This window comes from Eptatretus burgeri, chromosome 2 (assembly GCF_056783735.1).
Source record: "Eptatretus burgeri isolate ZD-2024b chromosome 2, Ebu_testis_v1, whole genome shotgun sequence".
In the NCBI taxonomy this organism is placed as follows: Eukaryota; Metazoa; Chordata; class Myxini; order Myxiniformes; family Myxinidae; genus Eptatretus; species Eptatretus burgeri.
The window spans coordinates 39,029,388-39,050,333 of NC_140962.1; the positions used below are offsets into that span (position 1 = coordinate 39,029,388).

Below are 20,946 nucleotides of genomic sequence, written 5' to 3' on the forward strand. Positions count from 1 at the left end.
TGTCTGGTTGTCACGTTATAAAAACTGCAGTGAAAGTGTACAACTCTTTAATAGGTAAACAGGCAATGTAGGCATGATAGATGCCTCCACAAGTAATGATACAGGTGTACAGTCATAGCCAATTATTTATATGCTGTTGAAGTGAAACATATGGTGAAGCAACAAAATCAAGCAATGATGAATTCAAGTGCAATGTGCAACGAACAAGGACAATACTGAAAATTTCATTTCAAAGATCATTAGGTTTTACTTCAATATGATAATCAACAATCATAAGAATTTCCAGTTTTTAAAAGTTAACGAGTTGGTATGCCAGCCACTCTCATTCACAGAGCAAATAGCTTGTCAATATAATAAACGGAACCAGACAGCCAAAGCGACTAACCATTCCACCAAACCTGTGGAACAAGGTGGAAGCCAGTTCCATTTGCCACATAGCGACCAAGCAGGCAATGAGATTTTTGTCATTTGTATGATCACCAGCATATTGACAACACGATTTTCTTTTCCGAACAATTCCAAAAATTTGACGTTTAACAAGCTGCTGGTGTCACCGGGCCTCCGTTGCTGTTCCATTGCTGCGACAACCAATTACCGGCAATTGTACCACCATGACGGTGATATTATCGGGGCAACCTCGATAATATGCCTGCATTGCGATAGACTTGGCACCTAGGTGGGGCTCCTGAAGCCGCTCGGTGACAAAGGACACCGCTTCCTGACTTCCAAAAGCATCCCAAAGGCCGTCTGTGGCGAGAAGCACGAAACGTGGCTGCAGGGTTGCTAGGTCGAAGGTTGCAACATCGGGATCAGAAGTCACGACCCGAAGATGCTTCAGTGGAAAGTCACCAAGAGAACGAGACATTGCAAGTACCCCTTGAACTCTCCATGACCCATTATAGCTGATGAAGCCACCTGTGTGATATGGGCAGGAGAAAAGGTTCTGACCTGAGCTTTATTTTACGTAATGGTTCCAACAAAATAATTTTGCATTTCTCAAAAATTGTTTTAAAAAAATGACTTCTATCATTAATTATTTAGTGATCTTTTTGTTTTCTTTATATTTGCACTTCAAGAATATCTATGGGTTATTGGGGAGGTGGGGGGGGGCTGGGGACATAAAGAACTGATATGAAAAACATTGTTGAAGTCGAAAAAAAAATTAAACTGAAATGACGAATGGAATTTTTTCATCCTCTGATTCTGAATTTTTTTAAAAACCCGTAAGTCTAGCAATAGGCCATGTCACTGTTGCAATACCAGGAACCATGTACCACAATGGCAATTCTCACGTGGATCCTGACCAAGAGAACCTGACTCCCACACACTGCCCTATAAGTAAGTAATCCATGTAAATAGATCTGGAGAGGCAGCCAGGAAAATTACAATTTTAATACAAACAAACACTTGTGATCAAATAAGCACAGGCTGGAAATAGAGATCCTGCATTTTAAGTTATGAAGCTGCTTTGGACTGGCAGTATCGCCAAGAGGTACACACACTCGCCTTTGAACTGTCTAGACTGTTTGAATCTCAACCCAGCTATAAACGAGCATCCTGGTGTTTCACAGGCAGGGTGAGGGATCATTGTGTGTACCGTCTCTCAGATGGACGTTAAACAGACCTCCTGTCTGCCAACATTATTTGGTCGATGTTAAAGATCACATGGTGTCCTTTGTGAAGAGCAGGCGAGTTATGGCCAGCACCCTGTCCCGATTCCAAATTCCTGCTCTAACCTAGAAGAAAAACAATTAGGACATCAGCAGCACAACTGCATCCTCTCCCCTCACCCCCCCCCCCCAACACCCCAGCAAATGAGGCCACCTGCAGCTGTGCGCTCCATACAAAAGTGGAAGAAGAAACATTACATCATGTACATAACAGTCATTTGTAAAGAATTTGTGATGGGGTCTTTACACACAACCTATACAGGGAATTATTAATTTGGTGACGATTCCACCATTGGGGCTTGTGGGGCTTCACTTTCCCCCAAAGTCCCCTCCCCCCACTTTTCATTTCCTCGATATAGCAGTGTTATTCATGTGTCTGAGGCCAAAAAGGTTTGTGGTCATTTTCTGGGAGGAAATTTTGTGTCTAATTCAAAAATCCATTTCTTGCAGTCCTCAGTCTGGCAGGTGATTGTGAGCTCCCTGTAATTCATGGATGGTACCAAGAGGTCGATTTTTAATGGGGGGGGGGGGAATCTATTTCAACAAAATTTAATTTTTTGAGACTAAAAGTTTCTCCAGTAGCATGTGAGGTATATCAAAATAAATGTAAGACACATAAAAACACATTTATACACTATTACAATGGCTGTTACATGGCTACATTTTGCATGAAAAAAATTCCTTTCATTTTCGCTAACGTCGACAACAGAAAAATGAGCGAGTTTGAACAAAAAAAAAACGTTAAAATTACCAAAAATTTTTTGCTGTCAAAAAATGCCTGATTATCTAGCATTTAAAAAATGTAAAATTCTTCCTTGTATGTTTTGTTCTGTATTCTTCAGTGCAGGATGTCCAAATTATTCAGTGGATGGTTAAATACAATTGAACTTAATAAATGCCAAGGAGACACATCCAGGTAGAAAGAAAGTCAGACAGAAGGATGAACTCACAATTAGGAGGACATCAGTCATTTTCAAGGTGTCCTGGTGACATCAGAACAAACGGGAAATGCAGACGCTGCATCTCGCTTCACTAGTTTTTCAGCTTTTACACAGTCGACTGGAGCCATGAACAAATGGACAGTGAATCGCATAATGAGAAATGCCATTGATGGTCATCTCCAAGACTTTGCTGGCTTGAATAGAAAGGAAGACATCAGCCAACAGGTCAAAGCAAACCACATCAAACGTGACAATGAAGATCTCAAAAGGCTCATCAAAAGGTATCCAGGAAACAATGAACCCATTTGCTGAAATAGCCAATGATAGCAACCTGTGTAACATTTCCACTGGCCGAGCAGTATCAGACAGTGTGAAAAAGGATCTTCTAAACTGAATTGCTTTGGGAGAAATATAGTGCAAGGAGTTCAGAGGGATGCTTTGCTGACAGGAACAGATTTGAGGCTATAATCCCAAGGCAAAAATTAAAAAACTTTGCTTGTGATACAAAGAAAACCGAGATCAAGACAAAAGACTTGAAAGTAAAGGAACTACAGGGCACTTGAGATTTGGTTGGTCGGTTACTGTACCCAACAGCATCAAAAAAAGACAGACCTAAAGAAGGTATTTGCACACCCATTAACTCCGGTGCCAACGGTCTACGGCCATGTTAATGGCACAATCCACAAAACAGAAAAGGCAAAACTTCTCCTCAAGCTGGAAAGCAAAATAGATAGCAGTGGCCCATTGCTGGATGACATTAGTGCCTGTGTAGTAGATGCCATGTTTATGGTGAACCCATTGATGAATCTACCTGCAATATATGGAGGACTAGCAAATGCCTTGCTCACCAAACTGTGTGAACTTGCAGCTTGTGTGGACTTTGTTGGTGACACAAAACAGTCCATCAATCAAGGACATAGAACATACCAGGCATGGTGCTACTGATGTTGAAATGGCAATCACAGGAATTGATCAAGACACCAAAAGACTTGACAAGTGCTCTGACGTCCACCAAGTTCAAGATGGCATTGTTCGAGTTCTCAGTGAATGAGTGGCAAAAGGATTCAAACAAAGCTACCTTGCAAGGACATATTTGGTATGGAGGACTGGAGGGTGTGGCTTAGGTGTTTGAGGTTGTTGAAGGCAGAGTTGTGTGAAAGCTGGTCAGGGAGTTGTGCGAAAGCTGGTCAGGGAGTTGCAGAGTCAGCACGAGGAAGCAAATACACACATAGTTTGGCATGTTAGTGGAAATGAAGAATGATGCTAGTATTGTTGTGTGGGCAAATGACACCGATGTTCTTATCATTCTCCTGTATCATGCATTAAGGTTTGGAGAACATGTGCATATATGAATGGATGTAGGACTTAGCAGCAACAATACGAGGAGATATACATCAATGCTACCCAGCTGGCAGAGCATCTGGGTCCTGAACTATGTTCAGCTCTTCCTGCATTCCATGCATTTACAGGTTGTGACTATACTGCATTTTGGAGGAAGGGAAAGATTCATCCATTTTCCCTCGTCGAAAGCTCACCTCACTACATGGAGTCATTTGGAAAGTTAGGTGAGGAAAATATGGTTACAGAGAACTGTACTGCAGACATTGAGGCCGATGTATGGAAAACCTACTATTAAGAACGTGAATGCAGCTTACCTTGCTTTGTTTGAATAGCCCTATGAACTAGGAAAATCTGGGAATATATTCCAGTCCACTTCCACCATGTGATACTGTACTAATGGAGTAAATTAAACGTGAAAATTTTGTGGAAAAACACAAGTAGAGCACAATCAGAACAGTTCTCACCACAAAATAATGGATGGTAAAGGAATGCAGGTTCCGATGAAGTCAGCTGGTTTGACGGTGACCAGATACCTCAATATATCTGCCAATGTATAGATGACAGCAATAAAGCCATTGACGACGATGAAAAGCTTCAAGAGATTCGAGGTCAAGAGCTTCATTATGACTCATCTGATAATAAATTAGTTTTCTGGAGCTAACAGTACAAAACTCACAAGTAAGAATTTTACATTTTAAAAATGTGAGATAATCAGGCATTTTTTTGAGAGCAAAAAAAAAAAAGGTTTTCGAATTTTTAACGTCTTTTTCAAACTCAACCATTTTTCTGTTGTTGACATTTGCTGAAATTCAAGGATTTTTCATGCAAAAAACACTTTTAAATTTTTTTTGCAAAATATAGCCATATAAGAGTCATTGTAATTGTATATAAATGTGTTTTATGTAGACAGTGATAGGACCAGGGGCCATAAACTGAGAGTAAAGAAGACGAGAGTTAAGACGGTAGCAAGGCAGGGGACTTTCACTCAGAGAGTATTTAATGCATGGAATGGCCTCCCTGGAAATATCGTGGCAGCAGAAACAGTCAATAAGTTTAAATTAGAATTAGATAGGTACCTGGAAGTTATGGAGATAGAGGGGGATGGGGATGTTGACAGGACTTTTCGGTAGTTTGAGCATTGATGGGTGATTGTGTGCATGTGTACGGAAGTGTCGGTGGGGTTCTCATCAAGGGGAGTTGTGTGGTTGATGTTGTGTGTTTTTAACCAAGCCCATGCCCACTCCCCTGAGGGGAAGAGAAGAAGAAAAAGAAAAAAAGAATACAAAAACTTTTAAAATAATGATAACAAGTGAAATCCTTCAATACAGCGCGTGTGGTGAAGCAAATGAGTCCACTAATGTTATTTGAAAGAACCACTTATCACTTTGCCACCAATATTTGCCATAATTGTAAGTAAATTTCAACTACTAATGCATGACGAAACACTTGTTTATGGCTAATATTAAAGAGAATGATGGCATAAGAAGAACTTAGCTTTCAGCGTTCGGCGCGAAATGCCATGGTGGGCGGAAATGACGTCTTTCGTTCGTTCATACATGAGGGGGGAGCGTTTCTTGGTTTTTTTCCGTCAAGCAATAAATTCAATGGTTTTCACATATAACACATTAGTTTCACAAATTTCCATTGAAATACTCAGGTATTTCCGTCAATTGTCGCCATTTTCATCTAGGTTACGCACTACCATCTACCGGATGGCCATCATTGGCTCACTTGAGGCACGTGGGGAGGGGGGGGGGACACCGGGGACATTTCAAACTCGGTGCAATTGTATACAGCGCACGTGCTGTAATAATAAGTCATACAAAATTTTATTTTCAAATTTTTTTGCATTTTCTTCCTTGGATCTTGTGTAAATAAGTTAGTATGATGTTCGCACAGCATGATGGGCTGAATGGCCTCCACCTGTGTCTGATTTCCTTGTATGTATGTATGTATGTATGTATGTATCTTACATTTATTTTGATACCTCACATGCTCCCAGAGATACTTTTAGGCTCAAAAAATTAAATCCATTTTTCCCTAAAATCGACCTTATGAATCACAGGGCTCTCACACATCGCCTGCCAGGCTGACGACTGCGACAAATGGATTTGTGAATTCTACACGAAATTTCCTCCCAGAAAATGACCACAAACCTTTTGGCCTCAGACACATGAATAACACTGCTTTCTCTTGGACAAATATGTGCCCCATGACACAATAACCAACTGTTATAAGACTGATTTTGTATAAAGCAGTGGATCAGCTGATGTAAAGCATACAGTACGTCAACAAAGGAAACATCAGGGATCGTGGGGAAGAATACTTGGCCATGGTGCGGAATTGACGGTCAAAATATATTGCGAGATTTTCAACCTACACGAACCAGCGCAGAAGTACAGTCAGAACTTGACATTCTATTTGAAGAATGACATGCTCCATGACGCTGCACCAGTCGACAAGGCACGAAGGCCACAGTATTTATCAGCAGGTTGAATGTCCTTCAGAATCGAATCCCCACTACAACTTAAAAGTGAGCAGGCCACTTGTGATCGATCTTGACAACAACACAAGTCTTGGGATGACCCGGCCAGTTGATTTGCTTTGATTACCGAAGGATTAAATGCGTCATGGTAGAGTAGACAGACAGCAAGACCCCAATCTATCATTTTTCCCATCTCACATCACCTACTAGCTTGAAGAATAGCGTTTTATTTATTTGGCCTATTCTTCAAACATTGTGTTATTACATATTTGACATTTATAGTATGAAGATGGTTCCTTAGGTTATTGTTGCAAACAGCAGAGCTTGCAATGGACCCAAACAGTCAAGACAAGGCTGCATCCAAAATTTTCTTGTAAATTCACAGTGCGAATAATTGTCAGGTATATAGCAATTGTAACCTTTTGAAATTTGTTTCATTTACATGTGGAATGTAGAACAATTAATTTTTCACCCCTTCTTCTTGTCCATGCATTTTTTGTCCATCTCCTCTCTCTCTCTCTCTTCTCTCCATACCTCTCACTTTCCTTCTCCTCACCTATCCTTCCCTTCCTTGTCTCAGTTTTCTTTGTTCAAAGTTTTATTTTCCCTAAAAATCAGTTCTTCCTCAAAGAATAAGTTTGTACCAAAAAAAAAAAAATTGCTAAAGTGAAATTAGTTTATCTCTTCAGCCTAGATCAAACAGCCTCCACCCCACCCCACCCCCCAAGACCCTCAATATTGCTTTCACAAATCTTTTTAGTTTCTCGTCACGATGACGACACTGTGATGAAGATGGAACGACACCTCAATCTCAATCACACAAACCATTATGTCCTTCTCACCATACCAGCCTTTTTAATGCGTTTCCTCTCGCGTAGCTGGTGAGGCTTGTGATCATGGGAAAGCGGTACAGCACGCCCAGACCCATCACACAGCACAGCACGCGAGTCACCAACGTTCGCCACCGTGAGGAGAGACCCGTTATGCAGCGCCACCAGGCAAGTCGTGCCTGCAACATTGTACGATATCACCAAAGCAGTTGAAACACCAACATTTGCATGGTTGAAATTATTACACCTGCCTGGAAAAAATAAAAATAAAAAACGACAACAACAATAATAAATAACAGCTTATGAACTAATTGGAGTAAATATAACAAGAAGCATCTTTCAGCAAAAATTGGAACAATTCATACATTGTGAATAAACACATATTGAGATAAACCATTTGAAAGAGCACTGCGACCAAAGTTTTCAAAAACATTTTTGAGGTTACGATACAAGGAGAATCACTTTAATGTGAATCGAGAAAGCCCCCAGGTGAAAGAGTAAATCTGGAAAACTTGATCGTCTGGTTTTCCTCTGATCATTTTAATCATGTACTTTTGCCTCCTTCCTTCTCTCTTCCTGTTTATATAAAATTTATTTAATTGCCATTTTTCCCCCCCTTTTATCACATAGCTAATCATCATCATGATCATGATGTGCCATGCCATATGCGGAGTGTTGGTGCTGCCGAAGCAGTTACGAGGCCACAATCCTGGTCGGGTTGCCATGCCAACTGAGGAAGTCAGGGCAGGAATTTGGATTTTTGTTCAGGGTGCAGGCTATAGCTCGCCTACTCTTCATGAAGGACACCTTGGCATCTTTAACGTCCACCAACAAATGCCGGAAGACGGGACACCCAGTTTAATGTCTATCCGAGGGGACACATTGATGAATCACCCATCCTGTGAAACATCAGGACGACAGTTCACAGCTGGGTTGGGATTCAAACCCAGGCTATAAGGCTTAGAGGTCAGTGTGCGTACCTCTAGGCGATCCCACCAGTCCTATTTAACTAATACACTTTCATATTATCGGCGCAACACAAAGTCATACATGCTCACCGCTCACAGCTGTCAACAAGCTCTCTTTATTTGCTTGTCTATTTTGCTTTCCAAACAACTCTTTTATTAGCCTTGACTTCATTAACAACCCCTCACCCCTCAACAATATAGCCATTTATTGCAGAAAACATCAATCGAGACTTGGCCAATCAGTGTTTTATATAAAATATTGTCTCAGGTCCACGAAGGAGCAGAACGAGAACATATAGGAGACATCACTGTATTTTACACGAGGAAGAGTATCCGTCCCCAGCTTTGGAGCCATTTTACCTGATGTTCCATGGTCCATATTATTTAATGACAGGTGGACAAAAGAAAAATGGAAACACCTGGGTAAATAACTAACACCAAGCAACGGCTTTCAAACGGGTGCAGCCCATGTGTTAATTTAGCAAATAACATCCAAGCATGCTTAGGGTCATGTATAAAAAAAAATGCAGCACAGGCCTGGTTGCCTTTACTCATAGCTAGCATGCCTGCAAGAGGGGGAGGAGGAGGGGATTGGGACCATACTCTGTGCAGAGCATTGATGCTGCTTAAGCAGTCTCCTTGGCGATTGGACACAATCCTGGACGGGTCGTCACTCCGACACTACAGAGCACATGTGGTCGCCCCAATGGTTTGATGAGCATGACACTAATGTTACGCGTACGTCATGGCCTTTTCAATCAAGATCTGCACCCAATCTGCATTTGTGGGATCTTCGGAAATGACACCTGAGACAGCGTTTTCCACCTCCATCAAACAGGTGTGTTGGTTTTTTTTTGTATATGTTGACGTGGCTCATATGAGAGCTAACACACAATGCACAACAAGGAGGGCATGAAACAAGAGGGGAGGGAGAGGAAAGGACAACACAGTGGGGAACAGAGACATTAGGAGATCTGTGGAAGGGAGAGGGATGGGGCGGGAACACGGGGTATACAACATGGATATTACAGGGACTTACAGGAAGGAAAGCAGGGAATTTGAAGGAGGTGGGTTTGGGTGGATTAACAAGGGTAGAAAAGATCGAGGATTTGGATGGGGGACGATAAAAGGTGGTGGTGAACAACTGTTTTGAAGGGCTGGGGGGAAGAATGAGATTGAACAGAGTGAGAGAGTTTATTCCAAAGGCAGGAAAAAAGAGGAATGAAAGAGTGAAGATGAGCAGTGATTCGTGATTTTGGTGGTTTTACCAGAAAGGGGTTGTTGGCGGACCTTGAGCGCCATGCAGAAATATGGCAGGAGGGGGGGGCATATCACATACAGAGCGGGGGTGGGGCGAAACTGGAGAGGAGATGGTAGAAGACAGAAAGACCACCGACCTGCTTGCGGTGAGAGAGTAAGAGACCCAGAGACTTAGCCTCATCGTGGGAGATACCAATGATCCGAAGTGCCTTGGTTTCCACGGCGTGTTAGATGGGTTATGACCTGTGCTATGGTTTCGACAGACATAGCGCTTTGCATTCAAGCCAAAGAGTTCAATTTTCATCTCATTAGACCACAGAAACATTATTCATTATCTGCCTCATGCTCTCAGAGTCTTTCACATGCCTTTTTGCAAACTCCAGGAGTGCTGTCATGCGCCTTTTTCTCAGGAGTGGTATCCGTCTGGCCACTCTCCCATGAAGCCGAGTTTTGTGAAGTGCTGCAAAGACTGTTGTCCTTCCGGCAGGTTCTCCCATCTTAGCCAAGGAACTCTGTAGTTCTGTCAGAGTGGCCATTGGCTCTTGGTCACCTCCCAGACCAAGGTCCGAATTGCTCGGTTGCTCAGTTTGGTCGGACGGCCGGCTCTAAGACGAGTCTGGGTAGTTCCATATTCTTTCCATTTCCTAATGAAGGAACTCAATGTTCTGTTGGGAACTTTCAACACTTTCAAAATTATTTTATACCCTTCCCCAGATCTATGCCTCCTCACAATTCTATCTCGGAGTTCTGCGGACAGTTCCTTGAACTTCATGGGAGAGTTTGTGCTCTGACATGCACCGTCAACTATGGGACATTATATAGACAGGTGTGTTTCTTTCTAAATCATGTCCAATCAATTGAATTTGCCACAGGTGGACTCCAATCAAGTCGTAGAGACGTCTCAACGATGATCAAATGAAATTGGATGCACCTGAGCTCAATTTTGAGTGTCATCGCAAAGGAGTTGAATACTTATTGATGCAAGACATTTCAGCTTTTCATTTTTACCCTCGCCCCTTTGTCGTTGAGGGTGGCCCTTTTCTTTTGCTTTTGAGTATATGTGTTGTCGGCGCCGTCTGTAAAGTAAAACTGTGTAAGTGTTGCTGTGTGCTCGCGTAGTCGGTAGTCGATCTGCATTGTTGTGTTTCTTTTGTTGCAATTGCTTTTGGTGCATAATTGTTGTAATTGTATATGTGTGCTTTCCGTGTGCTGCAGAATAAATGTGCCTCATGTTGAACTGTTTTTCCCGTTTCGCTTCGTCTTTTCTTTAATTGAATCTCCATCTTACTTCACGTAAAGGGTTGGTAGTGGGCTAAATACGCCCGATAATTAATCGGAACCGTCGAGGTTGACGATAACACCGCTCGGTTATCCCGATAGTACGGAACGGGTCGCTTAAGTGGCCCGTGTCCGGGGTCGACCTGCGGCGAGGTGCGATCGCCCGGTCTACCTTCCGTGTGGGTACTTTGGTAGGTCGAATTTGGCGAACAACCCTATCCCACCCGGGGGGCCGATTGGCACGATCGTGGTGAGGCCGAAAGGCCCACCCGTGACTAGTTCCCGGTGTTAGTCCAAGAGGGTCACGACGGAATTGTCCATCCGGTGGGCGACGTGCCGTGATTCTAGTTACGTGGCCGCTCGCACGCCGGCGGGCGCGAATTCGCAACAATATCGTTAATTGAAATAAAAAAAGATTTTCAAGGTTGTAGAAAAAAAAAAAAAAAAAAATTTTGGAAGTTTACCCCCATCGACGCAGCGTCTTTCACACCACCTTATTTAACAAGTTACATTTGGTCTTCGTGGCTGTTGTTTGTGTCCTTTATGACGTCCTTTAAAACACTGTTTCCCATTTGGAATGATTTTCAATGTTGTGTGACTGCTAGGCAGGCAGAAAGACAAAAAATCTCACTCCTCTCTGCGCATGTACATTCGAGACAAATTCAGAGCCAAAGTGTTGCTAAACTGCAGGTCCGTTTTCTGATTAATGATCAAAATATAACATTCAGTTGAAATCAAGTTGTTCCTCGATCATAAACTGACATTTGTAGACAGACAGACAGAAATCAACGCCTTGCTTAACCCTGCTTTTCGCCTTGTGTGCGTGGGATAAAAATCCATTTAGTGGAGAAAGGTTGAAGCTTTTCGTGCAGCATTTTGGGTTCCTGATGATGAAAGAGTAAAAATGATGAGAACTAGGAGGAAGTAACAATTGTAGAGATCGTATGCAATACGACTGTTAACTGACTGAGTCAAAGATAGTAGAAACAATGTTCCATATTGCAAAGAATAGGTAGAATAACTCGTTGACATACTGGATTAAACAATAAATGGCAGAGCTCAGCCATATTAAATGTCTGGAGGAAGAAATATATTCCATGATGAGTACTTCACAAAAAGGGGTTACACGGTAAGAGTTACACTGTATCATGACACCAACGATGTACCTGAAAAAAAAAGAAGAAAAGTAGCTTATGAATTACCTGGAGAAATGACACGAAACGGTATCTTTCATCCAAAATTGGAGCAATTTGTATAATTTGACTCCATACTATTACTTATTTAACGGTCCCAATTACCATCCTTTTGTGGGGTTGGCTAGGGAGAAGTTTTGGCCCAAGTGTTTCGCGAACCGGATCCACAGCTTTACATTCACCCGAGGAATGACACAATTTGTGATGCAACGTCCACGCTTTATAGTTGTGACGAGAACCAAACCCAGATTAGAGAACTCAAAGGTAGTGTGTGCACTACCACTGCACCATCCTGTTGGTCAATTCATGCATTGTGATCACACATGTTTAAATAAACCACGAGAAAGGGCCCGGTGACCGTAGTTTCCAAATTATTTTATATATCATATCAATATGGTGAATAGTTTGACTGGAAATGCCCCTTATTATGAAACAGTCAAAAGGTGGGCCAATGAGTTTAAAGCAGCAAAATAAGGGATGAAAAGACGATTCCAGGAGTGGGCACCCCACAATTGCATCCAGGAATGATGATGTTGCTAAGGTGGAAAATATTGTTACGGCTGTGGAAATTCACATTACACCATAAAGGGCCCTCAGGTGAGATATCTCCATAGGTACATGTGTAGTAAGCCCAAACCCGTTGTATAGAGGGAATTTATGTGATCCATTCGGGCTGCAATCCTCCAGTTAGCCATTTTTCTGTTCTATCTTTTATTTCAAACAAACAGCATCTCAACAACCACGCCATCCCCATCACAGCGCCAACTACACTACAACCACGCCACCTCCACCATCTACGCTACCACATCTTCGCCACTACGTCCGCTTCCGAATGGCAAACAAAGGCGCCAAGGAAGGAACTGCGAGGATGCGCGGGTTTTCCCGCCTGTTTCTCCCGTTTGAGCTCTCCTCGCTCGGTGTGGGGGAGGTGCGATCTGAGCCGGGGGTCAAAGGTGAGAAAAGGTGGGGGCCTCTTTTTGGGGGAATAATTCCCTGAGCCTGAGCCAAGACTGACTTTCCTCGCCCCCGCACGGCGCAGGGAAGGGGGAAACGAGAGGGCACGCCCCTTTTCGGGAACCTTCTCGAAGGAAGGTGGAGCCGAAAATGGGGCGGAGCGAAGGGCGGAGCCTCGCGCTACAAAAGGCGGACAGGACGGACCTTGGGGTTGGTTGGGCGAGGGTTGGTCGAGTTGGTACGAGAGTCTGGTTTTCGAGGGAAGAGGTCCTGCACCCGCGGCTTGGCGAGCGGCCCTGTCACGAAGGCATGGATGGGAGACGCGGCAGCGCCAGTTGTGAGGTGGACCTGCGCGTCCGGATGGGGATTGCCGGAGACGGTTCACCGGCCGCGAGAGAGGTCGGGGCCAGGCGCGACCACGCTGACGGTCGTGGGAGAGGAACTCACCAGCCACAAAAGGGAAGTCGCAACTTCCTTTCTTTTTCCTTTGGGTTTGTGTAAATGACTGTGGGTGGCGCCTGTCCGACAAGTAGAACTGTTTAAGTGTTGCCGTGTGTACGCGTATTTGGTTTTAACTCTTCTTTGGCTTTATATGTGCATTTTGATTATTGTGACTGTAAATACGTGCTTTCCGTGCTGGTCTGTGTGAATTAAACGTGCTTGTGTGAACTTGTTCCCCGTTTCGCTGCGTCCTTTCCTTTGATTGACTCTCCATCCTGCTTCACGTAAGGTGTTCGTAGTGGGTGCAACATCCTGGTAATTAATCGGAACCGTCAAGGCCGACGATAACACCGCTCGGTTATCACTGTAACACGGAACAGACCGCTTAAGTGGTTCGTGTCCGGAGTCGGCCTGTGGCGTGGTACGATCGCCCGGTCGACCATTCGCGCAAGTACTTAGGTAGATCGAATTTGGCGAGCAACCATATCCTGCGCGGGTGGGCAATTGGCACGATCGTAGTGAGGTTAAACCCCCACCCGTGACTAGCTCCCGGCATTGTTCCGAGAGGGTCATGACTGAATTGTCCGTTCCGGTGGGCGAGGCAGCCGCCATTCAAGTCGAGCGGCCGATCGCACGCCGGCGGGCGCGAATTCGCAACAATATGTTGTCGAACTAGAGAGTTAATAGGAAACCTTACCCCCGGCACTATCTTGAGAAATATACATGGGCAGGGTCTGCAAGCGACAAATTTGATTGGTCGTGATGACGTAAAATGTCACAATATTTTGTCCAAGTGCTGCAAAACAGAAGGGTTTTGAAAGTGCCAAACGGTGATTTGTGTTCAAGTATATAATTTTATTTAAATAAAAGAAAGATTTTAAAGGTTATAGAAAAAAAAAATAAAAAAAAAAAAAACAAGAAGAAGGTTGTAGAAAAAAATAAAATTCCAAAGTTTACCGCTGTTGACGTAGTCGTATACACCACCTTGTTTAACACGTTACATTCGTTCTTTGTGCCTGCTGTACCTCGAGGCCATTCTGTCAGCCAGATCATAAACTGACGTTTGTAGACAGATAGAGACAGAGAGACAGACAAAGTTGACCAATCGCTTAACCCCACTTTTCACTGTGTGCACGGGATTGACCAAAGTACAACTATTTGCTGCACTGCTCACACATTGTACATTTCACATATCACTTAGCCTAATAAAACCACCTGATCAAAGCCTTGGCCATTAAAAAGACTGTCTGAAAGAGGGGTCCCCAGATTTCTGGTGAGGGAACAGATGAAACAGCAATAATAAATGTCTGAACAGATATTGGAGATCGCTACAGGTCATTATCATGGACCACTACCCAAAAGCAACAGCATGCAATGGTCACATTAATTTTCACATTGTATAAAAACAATGGCGTGCAACAAAGCTGTTTATTATTATTATTATTATTATTATTATTATGTTAAATAGAAATCTCATCTCATGGAGGAGTGAAACAACAGTAGGTAGTAGTAGTTACAGACCGACGGAGGATCAAAGGAGAACAGAGAGACAACGACAACACACGAGCGGATGAGTGGCAGAAAGGAAAAGGGTGGGAGGGAAGAGGTCGTCTGCCTGGTGTTGGCTTAATGGTTAGAGTGTTGGGCTAGGGATCCTAGGATCCTGAGTTCAAATCCCACTCAGCTGTTGAATAAATACAAGGTGAGGTTAACTGCCTGTCATCTTTCTGAAAATGAGTGCCAGTTTGCTGGTATCCTGTGTCGGAGTGGCGACCCGTCCAGGATTGTGCCCAATAGCGAAGGAGACTGCTTAGGCAGCACCGACGCTCTGCACAGAGTATGGTCCCAATGGATGGTGGATGGAAGAGGTGAATAAGAATAGAAGAGAATAGGAGTGGGTATGGGAGTAAGCATGAGGTGACAATGTTGAAGGACTGGAGGGAGGGGTACAAGACAGACACTCGGAGTCGATTCTACAGATGAGAGAATAAAAGGGTGACGGTGAATGAATGGAGGTGACTGGTGAGCATTCCGCTTAGAATACGGGAGGTAGTTTTGTCACATAATCTATGAATTATTGCTCACCATTGAATTAGAAATGTGATTTGGTTCACTTTTGAGATTCAAACAAAAGGTAGAAATATTTTAATTGGCAAAAGTCTTGCACTTCTGATATTTAATATCCAACAGAATTGTAGAATAATCTAGTTCTTCTTGCTCTTCCATGATTGATCAATTGATGCAATTAAGCAAACATCAGGGAGTTCCCATACCTGTTACCTATTACTGAGCCAGTTTATCATGGAAGCAAGTTGTTAAGTGCACAAACTAAAAGTAAAAAGGTAATTACCTGCTTCATCCTGCACAGCAGACAGCTTGCTTACAAGTTGCTCATCTAATGCCAAGATCTCTTCCCGGAGGATCTTTTCTATCTCTTCTGGCTCTTTTTCCTGCTTCTCAAAGCAACCTTTCCGTTCCACCGGGTTTCCGTGAGCATGTGCAGTGTCACCAGGTTCATCGCCATCCAGCCTCCTTTGCAGCATCTCGGGCAAGCGGCTCTGTACGAATTCTGCTGCCGACTGACGCGGGAAGTTCCGGGTTAGATCGTCACCGCTTAAAACTTGTGCCTCCAACCAAATAGCTTCCAAATGATGTTAACACGGGAAAGGCCATATATACAGGAAAAAGGCATAAAACTTCAGCATGAAGATAAAAGGTGGCACAAACAGTGTTGGACATCTAATTTTTGTTCGATCTTTGCTCAATTTTATGAACCGTTTCATCGAAATTGCTGTCGCATATATAATCTTCACGTGAAGATCAATGTCGGGCAATTTCAACAATACATCAGTTGCAGATGTCCATTTCCACATACGCGTAGAAATAGGATGATGGATTGAAAAAAACCGGTAAATTTGATAAAAGGAGTGAAGGAAGAAAAAAGATGTTGGCAAGGAAGGAATTGCATCCTTTTTGTTTATGTATGATGTACATGTAGACATGTCTACTTTGTAGACAACATGAAGGCCTCAAAAGCCTTTGCCTGTACTCTGCTTAAAAGACAGACAAATGAATAATGATGGAAATGATAATAACGATGTAACGGGCATGATGGACCAGTTGTTACCCTCCACCACTGAAAGTTGAAGGAGGTTATGTTTTCACCTCTGCCTGTCTGTTTGTTTGTCTGTCTGTGTGCACGATATCTCAAAAAGGTGTGGACGGATTTGGATGAAACTTTGGTGTGTGACAAGGAAGAATTGGTTCAATTTTGGTGAAGATCCGCATCCGGATCTGATCATTTTTTAAAGCGATTCTTCACCATTGAGAGATGGGGCTAAACCGATATATAACACGACATCTCAAAAAGATGTGGACGGATTCAGACGAAATTTGGTGGACAGGTTGGTGTGTGACCACGACGAATTGATTCATTTTTGGTGAAGATCTGAAACTGGATCCGATAAATTTTTTTCGTGATTCTTCATCATCAAGAGATAGGGCTAAACTTACATTATATATCATAATATCTCAAAACCCTGTGGACGGATTCGGACGAAACTTGTTGGACACATTGAGTGTGTGACAAGGACAAATTGTTTCGATTTTGGTGAAGATCTGAATCGAGATCCAGATATGAGAATTATTTAATTTTCAAAGTAATTCTTCCTTTTTGAGACATGGGGCCAAAAACGATTATATGGAATATTTCAAAAATGCATCGGGCCCAATATGTTCTCGTGGATCAGGAATTGCGTGGCGGGGGTATGCGCTCTATCGAGTGCCCTTCAAGTTTAAAGCTTAGTTCAACACTGATGAAATGAGGTTCAAAAAAAAGAAAATGATCACACCCATCATCATAAAATGCAACAGACCTCCCCTCCATGCCCATCAAAAACAGCGTATATTGCATGGTTTGGACGAGTTCCTGGAGTTCCCCGAGTGTTCCGGCCATGGATTATAGCATAACGATCTTCCATGTGGTCCCTCCGGCCCTGCAGGGCAAACACCGCCACGTTTCCACTGCGAAATTCCCACGTGTGAGACCAGTTCTCCTTTTCTTCCTCATTCTTGCTTCCCTCGTCGTCTTGTTCCGTCTCTTTCGACGCACCTCCACGCCAAATCCCTCCGGTCGAAAGCCATTGCCATGCTGAACGTGCGAGACCCCAAGTAGCCACCTTAAGTTGCCTGACCTTTTGAGGAGGAGAGGAGGGGAAAGAGGATGATGATGTAAGAGTTAGAGGTTTGAATCACCACAATTTTGTGTTCCACAAATAACAACCCTTCTCCCTCTCTCCCGCTCTGCCTGAAGCCAGGTTCAGTGCCACCGAAGCAACCCCAAGGCTAGGATAACATTAGGTGGCTTGCCTTTGCCTTCCCAGCAGTAGTAATGGCAGGAATTTGTAATGTGATCAGGGTGCAGGCAATCATTCACTTTGTCTTCGTGAAAGACACCGTGGGATCTTTAACGTCCACCTAATGTTACATGGGAGGTGGGCCACCCAGGTTAACGTCCATCCGAGACACGGTCTGCCTACGAAGCACCAACCCGGCAGTTTATAGTCGGGTTGATAATGGAACCCACATTACACAGCTGAAAGTAAGGTGGTGACCAGTGCACAGTCCGATCGAGTGGTCACCTACACCTGGGTAGTTGGAGGTTGAAGCGAAGGAAAACATCTTTTCCCGAGTTTAATATAAACAGACATCATTGCTCTTTATTCAAACTAGTGTGTGCCGGTACGTGCGTGGCCGTACGTGCAAAAAAAAAAAATAATAAAAATAAAAAACCAAGAAGAAGAATTGTCACTTCAATTGTGACGTCATAGCACCGTGTCCTGTCATTGGTTTGGTAAATAAATGGCCATAACTTGGGAACCACTTGTCCGATTAATATCAAACCTTGATAAGGCACATCCACAGGACCCCAGCAATACACCTGGCAAGGTTCAATTAGATCGGACCAGTGGCTGTCGAGAAACGGCGGTCGCAGACAGACAGACAGAGAGACAGACACACAGAGATTGCTGGAATTATAGATAGACTATCGCAAAACGTTTATAAACACGTCACTAAAAGGGTCGAAGACGATCACAATTCGGTGGGACGTACAGATCCAAGATCATCAACAGTCACCGACGTTAGACAAACGTACGTACTAAGTAGACGAAGGTGCAGACGCGAGTACAAGAGGAAATACCTGTCCGCAGTAACTGAGAGCCCACAAGCCCACTGCAAACAGCACAAGTGGCGGCGCCTCGGGACGACACAATAGGCAACGGAAGAAGCGGTACACCAGGGCTAGGAGGGCGGACAACGGGACCCACATCGAGATGTGGACGTCGGCGTGCTATCTCAGGGACAGGTGCAGCACGTCCGGACCGAGCTCCTCGAAAGTCAGACAAGCATTCGGGAATCGGCGGCTTCCGGTTTGGAAACTGCAAGGATGAGGTAGTTTGGCCGCTGGAGGGGGGAGGAGGTTAAAATGGGCGGGAAAATAAACCCACGAGTCACAAACGAGCCGTTTGTTTCGATTTCATGACAGATATATAAAACGCTTATTAAAAAGTGCTCGACGTCGTGAGCGAATGCATATGTCGGACCGCCATGGTCTTCGTAAAACACACCGTGGGATCTTTAACGTCCACCGCCGAATGCAAGCCGATAGGACAGCAGGCTTCAGGTGCGTCCGAGCCTCGAGGGACGTGACGCAGTACGCCTTGTCTGCCAATCACCAAACAATCGCCACAGTCGGGTCGGGAATCGAATCCGGAGTGGGCTCAAGCCAACAAGCACGGAGGAGGGACAACAGTGTGCACGTTGTGGCGAAATGATGACGTGCTTTGTGTACACGTGAACATTCCTGTGATCGATCGGCGCCCTCTGGTGGTTTTAACCAACACCACACCGTGGTGGTGGTGGACCAGTCAATGTGGGACACAAAACCCAGCGAAGTCGTTTTGGCCATAATTTGAATATTTCCAGATTTAAGGACCAAGAGGGTTCAAAATGCTGGTTTGAATGGGCAGTAATGGGGGAGAACCTTGAGAAGGAGGGCAAATTACACCATCTCCCGTGTACACGACTTTCACTTCTCCTGTGTACACGACTTTCATCATCTCCTGTGCACACGACTTTCATCATGTCCTGTACACACGACTTTCATCATGTCCCGTGTACACGACTTTCATCATCTCCCGTGTACACGACTTTCATCATCTCCCGTGTACACGACTTTCATCATCTCCCGTGCACACGACTTTCATCATCTCCTGTGTACACGACTTTCATCATCTCCCGTGCACACGACTTTCATCATCTCCCATGCACACGACTTTCATCATCTCCCGTGTACACGACTTTCATCATCTCCCGTGCACACGACTTTCATCATCTCCTGTGTACACGACTTTCATCATCTCCCGTGTACACGACTTTCATCATGTCCTGTACACACGACTTTCATCATCTCCCGTGCACACGACTTTCATCATCTCCCATGCACACGACTTTCATCATCTCCCGTGTACACGACTTTCATCATGTCCTGTACACACGACTTTCATCATCTCCCGTGTGCACGACTTTCATCATCTCCTGTGCACACGACTTTCATCATGTCCTGTACACACGACTTTCATCATCTCCCGTGTACACGACTTTCATCATCTCCCATGCACACGACTTTCATCATCTCCCGTGTACACGACTTTCATCATCTCCCGTGCACACGACTTTCATCATCTCCTGTGTACACGACTTTCATCATCTCCCATGTACACGACTTTCATCATCTCCCGTGTACACGACTTTCATCATCTCCCATGCACACGACTTTCATCATCTCCCATGCACACGACTTTCATCATCTCCCGTGTACACGACTTTCATCATCTCCCGTGCACACGACTTTCATCATCTCCTGTGTACACGACTTTCATCATCTCCCGTGTACACGACTTTCATCATGTCCTGTACACACGACTTTCATCATCTCCCATGCACACGACTTTCATCATCTCCCATGCACACGACTTTCATCATCTCCCGTGTACACGACTTTCATCATGTCCTGTACACACGACTTTCATCATCTCCCGTGTACACGACTTTCATCATCTCCTGTGCACACGACTTTCATCTTCTCCTGTGCACACGACTTTCATCATCTCCCGTGTACACGACTTTCATCATCTCCTGTGCACACGACTTTCATCTTCTCCTGTGCACACGACTTTCATCTTCTCCTGTGCACACGACTTTCATCTTCTGCTGTGCACACGACTTTCATCTTCTCCTGTGCACACGACTTTCATCTTCTCCTGTGCACACGACTTTCATCTTCTCCTGTGCACACGACTTTCATCTTCTCCTGTGCACACGACTTTCATCTTCTCCTGTGCACACGACTTTCATCATCTCCTGTGCACACGACTTTCATCTTCTCCTGTGCACACGACTTTCATCATCTCCCGTGTACACGACTTTCATCATCTCCCGTGCACACGACTTTCATCATCTCCCGTGCACACGACTTTCATCATCTCCCGTGTACACGACTTTCATCATCTCCCGTGTACACGAC

General features: G+C 44.1%; 1 protein-coding gene across 2 annotated transcripts in view; it reads right to left on the reverse strand.

The window, feature by feature from the left end:
• Window positions 1-6: 6 nt before the first annotated feature.
• PPM1L (protein phosphatase, Mg2+/Mn2+ dependent 1L) overlaps window positions 7-20,946 on the reverse strand; it is a 29,575-nt gene continuing 8,635 nt past the window's right edge. The window contains exons 1-6 of one of the 2 annotated variants that reach the window (XM_085853171.1): window positions 18,989-19,209; window positions 18,562-18,824; window positions 17,237-17,554; window positions 15,712-15,940; window positions 7,285-7,446; window positions 7-915 (exon numbers count right to left, since the gene is read on the reverse strand). In XM_085853171.1, coding sequence (XP_085709297.1) covers window positions 551-915; window positions 7,285-7,446; window positions 15,712-15,940; window positions 17,237-17,554; window positions 18,562-18,690 — 1,203 coding nt within the window. In that variant the 5' untranslated portion in view covers window positions 18,691-18,824; window positions 18,989-19,209 and the 3' untranslated portion in view covers window positions 7-550. Of the gene's footprint in view, window positions 916-7,284; window positions 7,447-15,711; window positions 15,941-17,236; window positions 17,555-18,561; window positions 18,825-18,988; window positions 19,210-20,946 lie in introns of those variants that run through there. The other variant, XM_085853182.1, reaches the window with a different exon arrangement.